Here is an 18115-nt window from a genome sequence, read left to right as displayed (position 1 = left end):
AAAAAGAATTACTTTGTAACTATCTCTCTTGAGAAGAGGAGATTAAGGGGGGATATAATCACCATGTAACTACATAAGTGGTCCATATAGTGAACTTGGTGTTGAGTTATTCACTTTAAGGTCATCAGAGGACAAGGGGGCACTCTTTACGTCTTGAGGAAAAGAGATTTCATCTCCAACTACGGAAAGGTTTCTTCACAGAAAGAGCTGTGAAAATGTGGAATAGACTCCCTCCGGAGGTGGTTCTGGCCAGCTCAGTAGATTGCTTTAAAAAAAGGCCTGGATTATTTCCTAAATGTACATAATATAATTTGAGTACTAATTGAGTACGAACATTTATAGCTAACGTGGATCCAGAGATCATCCGATTGCCTCTCGGGGGGACCAGGAAGGAATTTTGCCCCTCCTGTAGCAAATTGGATCATGCTTTGCTGGGGTTTTTTGCCTTCCTCTGAATCAACTGTGGGTAAAGGATTTTGTATATGGGATTGTATTCTTTTTTTTTTTTTTGGTTGAACTAGATGGACTTGTGTCTTTTTTTTCCCATCTATGTAAGAAATGTGATCATTTTTTTAGGTATTACATGAAACCTCTACTGAGAAATGTGAAGACTGACACGGCTGACCCCTCTTGAAAATGGTATCTGCCTGGATGTTATGTAATCTTTTAAGTCCCCTTTCACATGGAGCGGAACCTGCTTTGCTCAGCATCTATACGCTGATACCCTGCTGAGCAGAGTGGCTGAATGACCTGTCCATGTCCGCTTAATGTATGCAGATCGGGCATGAACACAGCCCGCTGTGCTCTATGGGCAGTGGGGTGTAAACGGTTTGCCCTCCAAACCGATCCACCTAGACTGAGGGGGAATGGATCCCCTTTCATTTTTTTATTTTTTAGCAGACTGGACTAGGTCAAATCAGGTAGGTGAGTGTCTGTTTACACCCACCAGACTACAGTGTTTCATAGACCAGTTAAATGGGTCCACCTGAAAAACTGTCAGGTGGACCAGAACAGATCACCCATATTAAAGCGGAGTTCCAGGCTAAAATGAAACTAGGTCAAACCCAATCGAGCACCCACTGGCCTCGTTTTCGGATATCCTTTGTATTTTTTTGTGTTTTGTAACTTTTTTGTCGTTCTCCAGTGAATACGTCATCTCCACATTTGCATCGGCCCCTCCTCCTTCCCCCCTTGCTGCCTTCTGGGGCCTGTGTGTGTCCCAGAAGACAACAGGGCCATTCAGAAAGTGCAGCGTGACTCGCGCATGCACAGTAGAAAACTTTCTGTGAAGGCTTCACTCCCGGTTTCCCTTCGTTGCAATGCTGGTGCCTGCACCCAACCCGATGAGCCTTATAAGTGTCCTTATATTAAAAGTCAGCAGCTACATTATTTGTAGCTGCTGACTTTACATATTTTTTTTTTTAGAGGCTGGAACTCTGCTTAAAACTGGATTCACATTAGTGCAAATTGGATGTGGTTTTGACATATCCAATTCACATGTTAGGAGACTGTGACTGGTTCTCTATGGAGCCGGTTCACACAGATCTGGGAGGGCTGCAGAGCATTATGTGGAAGAATCTTTTGCGTCTTCTGGTCCATTTCAGGTCTGAATCCAGGCAAAAATTCGGCCTGATTTGCCCTTGAAGCAGAACAGGGATGCACTGGACCCTTGCTCTGAGCCGCCCGGCACAGCAGTGTGATCCCAGCCTTAGGCTGGATTCACACCTATGCATTTTTATTGCTTTTTGCATTTTGCAGGTTTGCGCTACAGAACGTGTTCCATAGAAAATCATGTTAAATGGACTGTAGTGCAAATCTGCAAAAAGCACTAAAAATGCATAGGTGTGAATCCAGCCTTAAGCATTGAGTTGCTGACTTTAAAACAAGTTGCAGAGTTTGGACTTTTACAGCATGCTTGCTTTGGGTCAGCGATGCAAAATATTAAATCAAAGGAACCGGGCATCTAGGAATGTCACCCATGCAGCTTTAGGCTTGGTTCACACCTATGGACGGTTCTAAAAAAATTACCTTATGTTTGCAATCTGCAGTACTGTCATTTTCTGTAAAATGCAATATGGAAACCTGGAGGCATTCTGTACAGAGATGGTCATCCCCTGCAACAAAAATGTAATTTTGGTGAGATATTCCCAAAGGGAAATGAGGTCTAAAGGTATGCAGAGTCTGCCACTTTCCTTCATTAGAGCCTTGCAAGTGCAGCAGGTGATTGATAATTAGAAAGTCACTGCCATTAGATTCACTTTCCACATAGACAAACCACTATTTCTTCAGTAGAACAAAAGGTAGGAATCTGCTACAAAGTTTGTTAAAATCCTTGCCTAGCACATAGATCACCCAGAGGGGAATGTTTTTTCTCAACAAAAGTGGAGTTACTCTGTAACTTTGTTTTCTTTACTGGTTATAAGCTAATCTTATTTTTCATTTGCATTCATTATGTTTTTCTTTTTGTAGTTTGAGACTGGCATTACTATGCTTTGAGATACCATAAGGCTGGATTCACACCTATGAATATTTAGTGCTTCTTGCATTTTGCAGATTTGCTCTACAGAACGTGTTCCATAGGAATTCATGTTAAATGGGCTGTATTAAAAAATCTGCAAAATGCAAAAAGCACCAAAAATGCATAATTGTGAATCCAGCCTAATACATGATCAGTGTTGCAGTGCCGTTCGTTTTGACGCACTTGGCAAATGGATCCAAAGCACCTGTGATGCAGCACACTACAACACACAGATGGCAACCATACGTACATTGTGGCGTGACAATGCACCACAACACATCCCACGGGTGTTGAGAAGAGCCCTCGTAAAATATCAAATACATTTTTAGCTAGCTTACTATGTTTTATACCAAAAACATGAGACAAACTGCAGAATAAAACAGACACAGAGGATATAAAAACTTTGTTCCCAAAGGATAAAAACTTGTTTATAATGTTAATGTAAACCACGCTCTGTTTTATCATGTTCATTATAGCTAAATTACATTGGCATATCCACATCTAGGAGGAGCAAGAACCTGAAGTCAAAACCCTTTAAGGCTCAATTCTTTGAGTGTTTCTGCAGTGCTTTTTGCGTTTTTATTTTTTTTATTGTTTAATGTTTTTATTGAATATAAGGTTTTAACAAGTATTAGGCAAAGTATAAGGGGTATAAACATGGTGGTTGCCTTATAATAGTGGTGTACAGAGAAAAAAAAAAGAATAAAGGGTTATCATGTTCCATATAACAGGGTTATGCAGTATACTTGGCGGTTGCCATATAATAGTGTACAAAAGGTCAAGGGTTACCATATTGCTAATATCAGAGTTATACAATACAAAACTGCGTTGTGGAGGTTCCAGTCTTTCTGGAATGCAACTAATCACGAAGGTGGGTTTAGGTGAGGTTCTGGTATGTCTGAGTGTACCAATCTGTCCAGAGTGCCCATTCTTTACTTGCAGGTTGCATACGACCTTTGGATATGGCAAATATGCGCTCATATGTGCTATGGGTGTGTATCAGGTGGATCATCTTGTTCAAGAGGATGTGGTCAGAGGATTTCCAGTGGTGTACTAATGTTAGTCTGTACTATTGGATCTGGGATATGTACTATTGTGCAGCGTATGTTAAAAGGGTAGGATTAAGCTCTGATGTTGAGTAAAGCCAACTCTGGCTTTTTAAGCTACGATTTTCCCACATTTTTGTGTTCTTTATGCTTTTTTTTTTTTTTTGTCAAATTTGTTGTAAGGATTAAAAAAATGCAAATCACAGTAAAAATACACAGCATGCTTTTCTAAAGCTTCTCAGTTGAAGTCTATGCAACCAAAAAAAAAGCATAATTTTGCGTTTAAAAAAGTCGTCGCCCTTTCCAAAAACACGGAGGCACAAAAATGCAGTGATGTGAAAGTGTTCCCTAGGAACCCATTTAAAAAAAAAAAAAGTATGAAAAAACACATTAATGTGAATGGAGCCTAGGATGACCAATTTTGCCACTGATCTGTTAAAATAGTAATTTTATATTTTCCCTGCCAATAAAAGTACTCCAGTCCATTCACAAATTGTTCGCTGTGCCTGTACAGCTGGGAGGTTGTCACCAGCTCACATAGCAATAACGTTTTCGTTGTCAGCAACACATGAAACAACAAAGTGACAGTTTATTTGAGTATAAAGGAGTATTAAGCCTAGTACATGGGCGGCATCGGCTGGTTTAATAGAAACCAGCCGACATTCAGCCCATTTGCACAGCAGCCGATCTGACAAAAGCCACTGAAGAGTCATGACCAAAAAAGGTCTGCCCAGCTCCCGATCAGTGCTCCCAACCAATGTCCACCGTCCCTTTGTCAGAACACAATAGCAGACATCCCAACCTGCAAAAAACTAATTTCAGGGAGTTGGAGGTTCATGCGAGCCCCCCCCCCTCCTTCCCGCCTCCTATGATACACGTCACACTGATTTAAAGTACTATGGGATCAGTGTTCCATCTATCTAGGAGGCGGGACTTTGTTACAGTCCTCCACCTTGCACAGACTGGATTACCTTGGCAAGGACATCATCACATCCACCTGTCGCTCAGCCACAGACAGAAGACACAGCAGCCCGAGTGGCCACTGCAACTGTACTCCATTTGGCCACTCGGGCTGCTCTGTCTTCTGTCTGTGGCTGAGTGACAGGTCATAGGTGTGCGCAGCCTATTACATTAGGGTGTGCATCCCGAAGTTCAAATACACGTGTAGGCAGGAGAGGAAGAGTGTATGACAGGGGGTAGTATGTACAGGAGAGGAGTGTGGAGGGTATGACACTGGGCAGTATGTACAAGAGAGAAGTGTGAAGGGTATGACACTGGGAAGTATGTACAGGAGAGGCGTTTGGAGGGTATGACACTGGGCAGTATGTACAGGAGAGGAGTGTGGAGGGTATGACAGTGGGCAGTATGTACAGGAGAGGAGTGTGGATGGTATGACAGTGGGCAGTATGTACAGGAGAGGAGTGTGGAGGGGATGACAGTGGGCAGTATGTACAGGAGAGGAGTGTGGAGGGGATGACAGTGGGCAGTATGTACAGGAGAGGAGTGTGGAGGGTATGACAATGGGCAGTATGTACAGGAGAGGAGTGTGGAGGGTATGACAGTGGGCAGTATGTACAGGAGAGGAGTGTGGAGGGGATGACAGTGGGCAGTATGTACAGGAGAGGAGTGTGGAGGGGATGACAGTGGGCAGTATGTACAGGAGAGGAGTGTGGAGGGTATGACAATGGGCAGTATGTACAAGAGAGAAGTGTGAAGGGTATGACACTAGGCTGTATGGTGTACAGGAGACGCGTGTGGGGGGTATGACAGTGGGCAGAATGTACAGGAGAGGAGTGTGGAGGGGATCACAGTTGGTAGTACGTAAAGGAGAGGAGTGTGGATAGTATGACAGTGGGCAGTATTTACAGGAGAGGAGTGGGGCGGGTATGATAAAAAGTGACTATGGAATAACGTCTGTCAGTTACGGGGTAGGAAGAAGCTGGGAGTGATGCCTCTCAGCAGAAGGTATAGAGGCCTGTGGTGTGTATGTATGCCAGGGACATACACAGTGGCAGCAATTGCAGCTGGCTGCAATGAAGCACAGCAGGGCTCCAGGCTGGCTCCCCACACATTCATCCCCTTTCCAAAACATTCTAAAGGTTCGCTCTACCATGCCCCCGCCCCGCACACCCCCTCCCACAGTAGCAATCCTGCAGCAGCCACAGGACTTTACAGTTCACTTAGTATGGAGGGGGTGGGACAGAGGCAGATGGTGAGGCGGAGCAAGCAGAGCACTTTATACTTGCAATACAGAACACTGCTGACTTGTGCAGGGGGGGGGGGGAGAGACGGAGGCGGAGGGAGGGGCTTCAGGACCCGATACATCTTGAATGTCATGGGCAGGTATTCAGCTGTTCACGCAGCTGGAAAATTGGGACACAGGCTGGGACAAAATCAACATGGGCAGATGATTGGGAGCACCTCGTGGCTAGGGTTCGCACCTCATCCCTTTAAAACCGAACAAATATTAATTATACAGGTTCTGTGGCGGATTAAGGTGGCAATTCTACTCGTGGGCGCGCCTATCCGGGAGATCGTCTGGTGCTCGCGGGTGTCTGTGAGCCCGTAGCCAAATGCGCAAGTCTCTTGCGATTCGCGGGAGACTTGAGATGTCTGCAATAGCACAGCAGGGGCAATTCCCATCTGAGCTGTCAGGTTTGTTTTCTGTTCAATCCACTGGGTTTAGTAGTGTGTATGAGGCTTAAGGCCTTGTTTATACTTGTGGTTGGAGGCTTTTAGGCAGGTAGAGGGTACTGCTTCCCCAGTGGGAAGTTAAAGGTGTAGTTTCCCCCTTATTTATTTATTTTAAAGGCACACTTGATGTTATGATTAATAACGTTCCAAAAACCTAATTATATGCAAAGTCGCTGTCTTATTTCAGTATTTTTCATTCAAACTAACCTTTAGTTTGGCTTTTCAGCACACGCTTTTGGGCATGTGAAACCCACTAGTGTCTTCTCCTGGGATAAGGTGGTGCTGGTGACCCAGCATACACCTCGCGCATGCGGATAAAAGTGGTTTCTACTTTTGGTTAGCAGCACTATGGTTAGCGGTTCAAACCCCAACCACTGCATTACCTGCCTGGTGTTTGCATGTCCTCCCTGTGCCTGCGTGGGTTTCCTCCTGGTACTCCAGTTTCCTCCCACACTCCAAAGTAATGCTGGTAGGTTACCTGGCACTAGTATGTGTCCATATGAACGAATGTGAATTAGGGAGCTTCCTTTGTAATCTCTTTGAGGGCAGGGACTGATGTGAATATACAATATATATGTAAAGAGCTGCATAAAATTGTCAGTGCTATATAATTACCTGTAATAAAAAAGGAAGGATTTACCTAGTTTTGGAGACACTTCAACTTCCCAATGTTTCTGGAACAAGAATTGATGATAAATTTTCCCTAAATCTGATTCAGACAGCAAGAAAAAAGTTTTGCAGGATGTGGTTTACACAACTGGGCATCTTAAACCTAAGGGAAGAATTGAGACTTTCACTAAGCAATCCAATTAACAAGACCCATAGCAATCAACTCGTTTTTAAAGAATAGGGATGGCCTTGCGGTTCGCTGCAAATTTTGCGTGTTCGTGATTCGCCAAACCGGCGGACTTTTGGCGCTTTTTGCGCAGCGGACATATGCGTTTACATTGTGAAAGAACTTTGACATAGGATTACCACAATATCAACTTGCGCGATTACAACTGATCCAAAACATGGCGGCAAGGCTGATAACAGGAAAAAAACCCTGGGAATCCATTTCTCCTTCACTGAGGAGCTTACATTGGCTAACCGTAAAAAATCGGATCACGCTCAAGACCCTTTGCCTCACCCACAAATGCGTGCATAGAGAAGCTCCGCAATACCTAATGGAGAAAATAAATCATTACACACCAAACCGCAGTCTTCGATCAGCCAACAAAAACCTCCTCCTCGTGCCCAAAGCCCGGTATAAATCCAAGGGTGATCGGAGATTCGCTGTCCAAGGGCCTCGGCTATGGAATGCTCTACCAATCAACATCCGCCTGGAAGAAAATCACCTGGCTTTTAGGAAAAAACTCAAGACCTTCCTCTTTTAGCAGATGATCAAAGCTCGCCACAGCGCCTAGAGGCGATTCAGTTCGCATTGTGCGCTATATAAGTATTTCATTCATTCATTCATTCATTCACCCATGAAGACACATCCATCATGGGGTACAGGACAGTCAATTGAGACATTTCAGCACATGGACAATTGGACATTCCCCCAACTTATAAATAGACCTGATCTGGCGGCCATTTTACATTCTGTCTTTTGTCAGTGTAGGGAGAGGTTGCTGTATGGAGCAGGGACAGACTGTAGTGACACAAATCACTAGCTATTAGGTCCACAAAAGTCCTTTTAAGGACTGGTATAGGTGTACAGTATATATAGGGTTCTGGTGCACTGCTGCTGCCTGCTGTGCTGCTGATTGCTGAGTGCACTGCTGACTGATTCTGCACCTGTCTTCAGTGTAGGGACTGAGGGACAGTCTGCAAATCACTAGCTACTAGGTCCACAAAGGTCCCTTTAAGGACTGGTATAGGTGTATTATTTGGTGTGCAGTATATAGGGGTGTAATACACGTATAAAATACTTGCACATATAGAAAGCATAGTATAGTGCATTTCCACTGTGCAGCATTGTGACTGCTGAGCGATTCTGCAGCGATACTACAAAGAGTGCTGGTGTCAGTCCTCTCTATCTCGGTGCTGGTGTCAGTGCTCTCTATCACGGTGCTGGTGTGGTGTCAGTGCTCTCTTTCACGGTGCTGGTGTCAGTGCTCTCTATCTCGGTGCTGGTGTCAGTGCTCTCTATCACGGTGCTGGTGTCAGTGCTCAGTCTCTATCGCGGCGCTGGTTTCAGACAGTGAGGGAGATAGAAGCGGAGAAGCCAATCAGCAGGCAGTGCCAGCACCATGGCTGAGGATCAGCACTGGACTGGCACCTCCGGACCACCGCAGTGGAGCCCTGCATAGGTGGGGGTAAGGACGGGCAGAGGGAGGGGCTCAAGCACAGGTTGGCACACTGAGACACTGGCACAGGACTGTGCTGCCCTGACTGTAGCACTGATCATCTCCTGCACCCCCTTCATAGCCTGCCCTGACCTTGCCTCTCCTCCATGGCCTTCATGCGCTCCTGAATTGTCAAAATTTCTCAGATAAAAAAAGAATGCTTGTCGTTGTCGATCCCAGATTCACTTAATACTTTTGTTATGTCAGTGTCCATGTGGTGGGACTATGTGTGCACAGCTATTAAGTATTTTGTGGCTGAAAATATGACCTGTAGGTTTTTAAGGTTCGCCTGCCATTAAAGTCAATGCGGTCCGCCACGAACTTTGCGGTTCGTGAACTTTTGGCCGCATTCGCGGTTCTCGTTTGCGAAACGTCTCGTCGGAAGTTCGTCCATCACCATTAAAGAATCCATTACCCCAATATTTCATATTCCTAAAATACAGTGGATATAAAAAGTGTACACACCCCTGTTAACCACTTGCTGCCCGCCATATAGCAAAATGATGACCGACAAAGTGGTTTCGATATCCTGACCGGACGTCATATGACGTCTCCAGGATATCAATCCGCTGCACCCCCGGGGGGTACGCATCACTGCGTTTGCTGTTTCGGTGTGTCAGTCTGACACCCTGCAACACCAATCTAGGTAAAGAGTCTCTGACGGAGACTCTTTACCACGTGATCAGCCATGTCCAATCACAGCTGATCACAGTGTAAACAGCAAGAGCCATTGATGAGCTTTTCCTGACTCGCATCAGAAGCGAGTAGAGGAGAGCCAATCGGCTGCTCCCCTGATGGGGGGGTCTGTGTTGATTATCAAATACCACAAAAAGAAAGCTCTATTTGTCAGAACAAAATGACAAAAATGTAGTTTGGGTACAGTGTCACATGACCTTGCAATTTTTCATTCAAAGTGCGACAGCGCTGAAAGCTGAAAATTGGTCTGGGCAGGAAGGTGTATAAGTGCCCTGTATTGAGGTTGTTAAAATGTCAGATTTCTGTGATGTAAAAAAATGAGCCAAAGATAAATAATTTAAGAAATGTTTCCATATTTAATGTGACCTATAAACTGTACAACTCAATTGAAAAACAAACTGAAATCTTTTAGTGGGAAAAGAAGTAAAAAAAATCTAAATAAATAAATAAAAATGTGGTTGTATAAGTGTGCACATCCTCTTATAACTGGGGTGTAGCTGTGTTCAGAATAAGGGCCAGCTCAAACCAGATGCAGTTCTGTTTTTTCTGTACCAATACAGTCAGTTCCGGTCAGTTTCTGGTGCAGAAACTGACTGGAAACTGACCAGAAACTGACTGCATGGTGTGAACTACAGCCATTGGAATACATGGAAAACACTGTGCATGCATTTTTAGTGCAGAAAAAAAGTGCAAGGATTTGAACGGAACTGCGTCTGGTGTAAACTGGCCCTTAAACAATCACATTCAAACTCATGTTAAATAGGAGTCAGTACACACCTGCCATCATTTAAAGTGCCTCTGATTAACCCCAAATAAAGTTCAGCTCTTCTAGTAGGTCTTTCCTGACATTTTCTTAGTCGCATCTTACAGCAAAAGCCATGGTCCGCAAAGAGCTTCCAAAGCATTAGAGGGATCTCATTGTTAAAAGGAGCACAGTGAAAATGGTCATCATCAAGTGTAGAAAATATGGCACAATAGTGACATTGCCAAGAACTGGATGTCCCTCCAAAAATGATAAAAAAACGAGAAGAAAACTAGTCAGGGAGGCTACCAAGAGGTCTACAGCAACATTAAAGGAGCTGCAGGAATATCTGGCAAGTACTGGCTGTGTGATACATGTAACAACAATCTCCCACGTTCTTCATATGTCTGGGCTATGGGGTAAAGTGGCAAGACGGAAGCCTTTACTTATGAAGAAAAATAACCAAGCACGGATACATTTTTGCAAAAACACATCTAAAGTCTCTCAAAGCATGTAGGAAAATGTGGTATGGTCTGATGAAGCCAAGGTTGAACTTTTTGGCCATAATTCCAAAAGATATGTTTGGTTCAAAAACAAGACTGTACATCAACAAAAGAACACCTTACCCACTGTGAAGCATGGTGGTGGCAGCATCATGCTTTGGGGCTGTTTTTCTTCAGCTGGAACAGGGGCCTTGGTCAGGGTCGAGGGAATTATGAACAGTTCCAAATACCAGTCAATATTGGCAAAAAACCTTCAGGTTTCTGCTAGAAAGCTGACCATGAAGAGGAACTTCACCCTTAACCATTAGAACGACCCAAAACATACATCTAAATCAACAATGGAATGGCTTCACCAGAAGAAGATTACATTTTTGGAATGGCCCAGCCACAGCCCAGACCTGAATCTGATTGAAAATCTGTGGGGTGATCTGAAGAGGGCTGTGCACAGGAGATGGCCTTGCAATCTGACAGATTTGGAGTGTTTTTGCAGAGAAGAGTGGGCAGATATTGTCTAGTCAAGATGTGCCATGCTAATAGACTCATACCCCAAAAAAACAAGTGCCGTAATAAAATCAAAAGGTGCTTCAACAAAGTATTAGTTTAAGGGTGTGCACACTTATGCAACCACATTATTTTATTTTTCTATTTTTACTTCCCTCCACCTTAAAGATTTCAGTTTGTTGTTCAACGGAGTTGTACAGTTTGTAGGCCCCATTAACGGTGGAAAAAGTTCTGAAATAATTTATCTTTGTCTCATTTTTTTACATCACAGAAATCTGACATTATAACAGGGGTGTGTAGACTTTTTATATCCACTGTATACCTGCTGTCCCATGTATTCAATATGAGAAAATATGCTGTTCTCTTTGTATTGCTTCCTCTGTGTGAAATCCCTGGTGTTCCTACCAGTCCCTCTGCTTCCCTATTAAAAACTAAGCAAGAGAGCACAGTGTGGTCAGTTTTCTGGCTGTGCTGGGAACTCAGCCTGCTCTCCTTAAACATGATCAGACTTGTGCTGACACGCCTTCCCCGGCAAACATAATAATAAAATAATAAAGACTAAGAACCCCCAAATCCAAAGATGATGGAAGAATTAAAGCATATACAAACCCCAAGATAAAAATACAATACATTGCAGCTTATCTGTCCTTAAAGCAGAAGTAAACCCATCCATAAAACAGTTTCATTTCCAGCACGTGCCGAAAATGTAACACTCCCATTGGTTGTGCTCTCAACCGAATTGTTAAACCATCCAATGGCTGGTGTCATAACTGATCACATGTGCAGCATCATGGCAGCTGTAGATTAAACAGAGGCAAAGGCGGCAGCTTCCTTGGCTGTAAACAATAGGGGGGGGGGGGGTTACTTACACTTTAAATGCAGTATCTGCATTTGTTTTCTATTTTTTCTTGCTTTGTTTCTCCCCTTCTTTTCACTTGCCAGTAACAAACTTCAGATTGATATCCAAGCCAGTTCACTCCCATATGCTCTCATCGGAAATAGATCTAGAATAAATGTGTGCTCCCCCATGCTTCCAAGTACAAAGCCACAAGTTTGTCAACTCAACCATAGAATATAAAAATAAAACCCTTCATTGACTCCACATAGCGTTACTAAACCCAGGACCCTGCATTCACTATGTCTGGTCTTCCACAGTACACATGTAGCGCCAGCTCCTGAAGAGCACGCGCTATGTGTTTTTGTCATTTAACTTTACCCTTAAACCGCAGTTTGGTTTTGGGTTTAATTGTTCTAAATTTTGACCTCAGCACCAGTCTGACTGGACTGCATGGTGTTCTGCTTGGACATAGGTGGTGCTGTCACTTTTGGCAGGTACTGAAACACAGTCTAGTTGGGTGCATTACGATTATTCTCTCTCGGAAACAGCACAGTGGTAGTGTCACTTATGCTGTGCTTCCTGGGAGAGGGTACTTAAGGTGCGGATGTCACGTGTGTCGGGGTTCCGGTCCAGAAGTGGTTTCTGGCTGATGGTCCTGGTCCTCCTGACCAGCCCCCAGCACTTCCAAGGCCTGGGTTGCGGATCCACCTGATTTTATGTCTTGGAGCTGGCTAGCCCGAGGCGAGGAAACTGAAGGAAGGATTCGGAGATGGTCCGGTGCCATCTCGGTTATTGGAGAGGCCCAGCAACTGTGAAGGTATCCAGGGGAGGACTCTTCGGGAGAAGGCCATGCAAAGGTTGGCTTCTCAACAAGAGCCTGGACAAGTTGAAAGACCCAAGTGAATCCAATCTCGTGTGGTATCGCCGGACCGGCTGCAAGATACTGGTACCATACGAGGGCTCTACAAATTTTCAGTTTACCAAGGTGACCTACATAAAGTCTGTGGCAGAGACTTGTTCTTGATCTGAGAACTCTGTTGGTTGCTAGTCCTGGTGAGAGAAGGACTATCCATAGGGGTGAAAATCCAGCTGTGAATGGGTATTCTCTGGATTTGCTGATACAAGAGATTTTTTTTTATACTAGCACTAAGAGTACCTGGATTTTTCCTACCTAACCCTCTAACCCTATGTTGAGAGACTGTGTTGTTAACTATTTTTCGCAAATAAAAATCCCTTCAAGTGGATCTGGCGTCAGTCTCTACAGTTTTTGGGCCATCTACCTCTGGAAAACCCTAGACGCACATGAGGTGAAGAAGGTAACAGTAAGCCCAATAAAATCAGCCGCTCCACACAGAACATGGAAATGCAAACATTTTAGTAAATACAAACTGCTAAATACCTTTTCTCACCAGCAGTTAGAACAGTCTTATGACTTCTATCAGTGTCCGGCCGAGCACTGGTTAAAGCTTGTAGGGGGAGTTTTCATTTTCCCATGATTGTCCTATGAGGCTGCAGGACTCCTGACCCTCTGTCTGGACATTGCTGATTGGCCCTGTGCTAAACACATGCACTCCCAATAAAAAAAAAAAAACTCTTTAGTAATGCACACCAAATTGAGCATGTGCAGAGTCCCCCAAGGCTCTGTACTGTCAGGAGATGGTTTGAGGACAGTAGAAGAAGGGGAGAATCAGAGAAGATAGATTCAAACAGCCTTTTTACACAGTGCAGAGGATTAACCCCTTAGGTTCCACAGTGAGTATGACAAGCATGCTTTACTGCATATGCAGTCTGATTTTACTGTAGCACTGACCCCGAAGGAGCTGCTGGTTTTATTGGGCTTACCGTTACCTTCTTAACCTCGCCTCTGTTTAGGGGTTCCCGTGGTAGATGTCCTAAAGAAATGCAGAAATTGACACTGGATCTTCTTTTGGGTTATTTATTTAGAAGATAACACAGTCTCTTATATGGCGGGTAGAGGGTTAAGAGGAAAAGTTCAGGTACTTTTGGAACTGCAAAAATAGAAAGTCTCTTATAGAAGAAATCCAGAGAATTAATGTTTCACAGCTGGATTCTCACAACCTCCGGATAGACCTCCTCTCACTAGGCCTAGCAGCCGGTAGGGCGTTAAGTAAAGCAAAGTCTCTGCCACAGACTTGGATATAACTGAGGGACGTAGACAATAATTTTGAGAACTATCATACGGTACCAGTATCTCTCAGCCGGTCTGGCAATACCGTATGAATGTGGATCCATAAATTGTCCTTCAACTGAGCCTCCAGGGTCATTCAGAGAAACCAGCCTTATGCCTGGCCTTCTCCCGAAGAATCCTCCCCTGGGTGATTCTCCAATTGCTGGGCCTCTCCTCAGATGAGACGGCACCGGACCACCCTTGGATCATCAGGGCCTCATATCCATTCAGGCCTGTCCCGGCAGTTGCTTCGCCTCGGGCTATCCACCCCCGAGGCTCGGAATGGCATGGATCCGCACCCCATGCCAGGAGGGCCATGGGGGCTGGTCAGGAGGACCAGGACCAAACGGACAGAAATATGGGCTGGTTCCAAGAAAACGTGGCACTCAATACACCCAAATAGACTGCATTCTACCACTTGCTGGCGGTGACGGCGACACCTGAAGCCAAGGAGAACTTCTAGACTGGTACTGAAACCATAATTTAGCAAAATTAACCCTAAAACCCAACTGTGGGAATAGGAATATTAAATTTCAAAAACATATAGTGTATGCTCATCAGGAGCCAGTGCTACATTACTGTTGTAGGTGTAGTAGCACTTTAAATGTAATGTAAGGCGGGTACATATACATGCTCCTCCAGATGTCTTGTTTCTTTTCTTTTCTTAACTACTTTTGTCTGATCAATCCAAGACTGATCAAAACATGTATAGTTGTAATACGTCACCCTGAGGAGTGTTTTACCTGCCTTCTATTCTTTAAAAGCAGATTCAATAAGAGCCTTTTCACAAAGGCGGCCGGGAGGTTGTAAAACCAGGAGGCTTCCTTTGGAGGATCAGGGGGGAATTTTGTTTTCCCTCACTGATGCAAAACAGATCAGGTTTTTTTTTTTGCCTTCCTCTGGATCAACTGTAGGTATAGAATTATGTATATGTAGGTGATCAAAAAGAGACTCATGTGATTGGGAATGTAATTGCCATTATCGCTTGTAACTTTAACAATATGAGAACATCTATTGTGGGATTTTTAAGATAATAAAAAAGTTTTTTTTTTTTTTTTTTTATAAATTATTATACAAAATAGAAAAAAGTTCCATAGAAATTTCAAACATATGACGTGATTATTAAAACATTGTATGTTGAGAACAAGATAAAGATAACGTGATACTTTAACCCAACGCGTTTCAATGGGTAGTGGTTATTAAAATCTTTATCTGGGATATTGTCTCACTATCTATAGAGAATCAAAAAATACAACATTTAAAAATTACATATAGAAATCATATTCAATACACCTAATTATAAGCATACAAAAATGATAACTGTATATGTAGGTTTTCTGTTTTTCTATGTATGTATTGTGTGTGGAACATCCTGGTAACAGAAGCTCTGCTACAAAAGATCATTCTTAAAATGAGTGTACATGGGACTTCATGGGGCTGATGACACCAGAGATTATATAGAATAATAGGAATCTAAATAAATGGTCCTTTGGAATTTAGAACTATGTATGATAATACTCACTTGACAGCCTTGGTGTTTTATGTGATGTATTAGGAGAAGAATAGGAATCTGATGAGGTGGTTAGAGCAGAAAAAAGAAGATATTCAGATAGTGAAATTCCACTTTTATCCTTTCCATGTTTCCATCTTTCAACAGGTCCTGAAAGAAGTTAAAGTGCTTGGCAGAGACGAGGGCTGTAAAATCAAAGGAACCAGATTGTGTAACCTGCAGATGAGGGAAGCAATATAACACTTACAGTATGTCCAGTAGATAGTATTGTGAAATCTATAAAGCAAATTAAGAATAATATTCTAGTAATAAACACCTGAAGCTTAATGGATAAGTTCACGTAAAATAAATAAATAATCTCACGTTTTTAAAGGAAAAAAAAAATGTGCGTTTCATTATTTTTATTTTTTTCTGGGAGCCTGCAGAGCATTGTATCCACGATCAGTGGATTGCAGGTGAAATGTCAGACTTCTGCAAATTTTCCCTTCAGCTTTGTGCCATACCAGGTTGGATAAAAATCGATTCATTTTTTTTTTTTTAAATTGTTTGTTTTATTTATTGATTTTAATAAAATGCTTTTGGAGTAAAAATCTATCTAAATCCAGATGGTTGAGGGAATTAAAGTTATTGCAAACTGTTGGCACTATATAAATCCTGTATAATAATAATAATTGTTAGTTTTTTTTTTTTAAATAACAAACATATCATAGTTACCTCCACTGTGCAGCTCATTTTGCACAGAGTGGCCCCGAACACCGTATTCTGGGGTCCCCCGGTGGCTCTCACGGCTCCTCCCCACATCAGGAGAAGCGCACTCCCAGGGGGGTCCAGCATTCGATGTCCATAGCCGCCGAATGTATGAAACACCCCCGCCCCCCTATGCCCACATCATTGGATTTGATTGACAGCAGCAGGAACCAATGGCTGTGCTGCTATCAATCTATCCAATCGAGCCGAGAATCCTGGGCAGAGAGACATCGCTTCCCTGGGTCAAATTCCAGGGCTCAGGTAAGTAAAATGGGGGGGCTTGGGAGCCGGTCGCTGCCAGGTGTTTTTTCAAATCACAAAGGTTTACAACCCCTTTAAGGAATGCTACCCTTCAATATGTCGGACTTCAGGACAGAGTATGGTGTGCATCTTTAGTTGTCACCCTTTGGAGGTGGTGGGGGGGGGGTGATCAGAGGGGGGAGAGAGGAGGGGAGGAAAAAATATTATTGTGCGGTGGGAGGGCAAGTGGGGTTTTTATTTTATTATTATTATTTATTTATTATTTTATTATTATTTTCATGGGAGGAGGGTGATGGTCAAGGTTTATTTCATGGGAATTTCCATATATACATATGTGTCTGAGGGACCTGGAATCTGGGGTCAGGTTTTCCTAAGTACATGACCGGAGTGAGGAAATTAGGATGATTAACAAAATGATATGTTGTGGACAAACTGGTTATAACTTTTTGGTTTAGAGTCTATTGCAGCCTTTCTCAACCTTTTTAACACAGAGGAACCCTTGAAATAGTTCTCCGGTCTCAAGGAACCCCTGCTAAAAATGAGAAATTTACAACTCATGATATATTAGTGTGATGGTCAGTGGGAAGAATAGTCATTGGGAATAATTACCTCCTTACAGATAGCTAAAAAGATCAATGGTGTCAGTGGGAACTTAATCAATGGTGTCAGTGAGCAGAAATTGCCCCATGCTGAAGGAACCCCTAGCAACCTCTGGAGGAACCCTGGTTGAGAATCACTGAACTATTGTCTTGTTATTATTACTATAGTTGATTGTGCCATTATGGAAAACAGTTTTCCTTTCTTTTTTTTTTCCTTTCTTTTTTTTTTCCTTTCTTTTGAAACAAATAAAAAGTAAAAAAAAAAAATCTAAAGATAATTTTCTATTCAAGATACAGTAATAATTTAGTTTATTCACCATGAAGTGGAGCTTAGTTATATAGAATGAGACTGTATATTCTGCATTATTTACATTTTTGGTAAAGTCACTCAATGAATCTGCAAGCTTAGATAACATGCACTGCATTGATGCATTCACACAATGTCACAGTAACCATTAGATAAAACAAAGGTTGGTAATATTCCTTTATCCCATTGTTTTGCAAATCTATTTATACTACAAACTATATGATTGAATCGGTTCTGATATCGCTGTTTTACTAACCTGACAGCTTCTTATTCTAAATAGGAAACCTTCATTTTGTTTGCAAATATTAAAGATTCTAACTACCAGCAAGAATAAGTTCTTACACTTAAAGAGCACCTGTCATTTCAGATCTATCATATATATTTGTGATAACGATTCATAGTTTGGAAAGTAGTTTGTTTATTGAATCCACTAACATATACCATGACAATATCTCTTCTGCTGTGCTCAAATACAATACAACACCCTTCTCACTCAGTTCTCAGGAATGCACTTTGCCAGTAATCCAGCCCCCAGCACAAAATGAATCAGCTGATTAGACTGTGCGATTTACTATGAGTTGACCTTTTGTTCCATTAGACCTTTAAAGCGTTTGTTAACCCCCCAAAAAATGGAT

At 42.8% G+C, this 18115-nt stretch overlaps 1 protein-coding gene across 1 annotated transcript in view; it reads left to right on the top strand.

The window, feature by feature from the left end:
* Positions 1-15895, top strand: part of FURIN (furin, paired basic amino acid cleaving enzyme) — a 391128-nt gene extending 375233 nt beyond the window's left edge. The window contains exon 16 of the mRNA XM_077472137.1: positions 15714-15895. Coding sequence (XP_077328263.1) covers positions 15714-15730 — 17 coding nt within the window. The 3' untranslated portion in view covers positions 15731-15895. The remainder of the gene's footprint in view (positions 1-15713) is intronic.
* Positions 15896-18115: the final 2220 nt, after the last annotated feature.

Source organism: Lithobates pipiens, unplaced genomic scaffold, assembly GCF_037356315.1.
Source record: "Lithobates pipiens isolate NorthernLeopardFrog02 unplaced genomic scaffold, aLitPip1_a1.2 Scaffold_8, whole genome shotgun sequence".
In the NCBI taxonomy this organism is placed as follows: Eukaryota; Metazoa; Chordata; class Amphibia; order Anura; family Ranidae; genus Lithobates; species Lithobates pipiens.
Note: the sequence above shows the minus strand (reverse complement) of the source record. Positions and strands in the feature narration are given on the sequence as shown.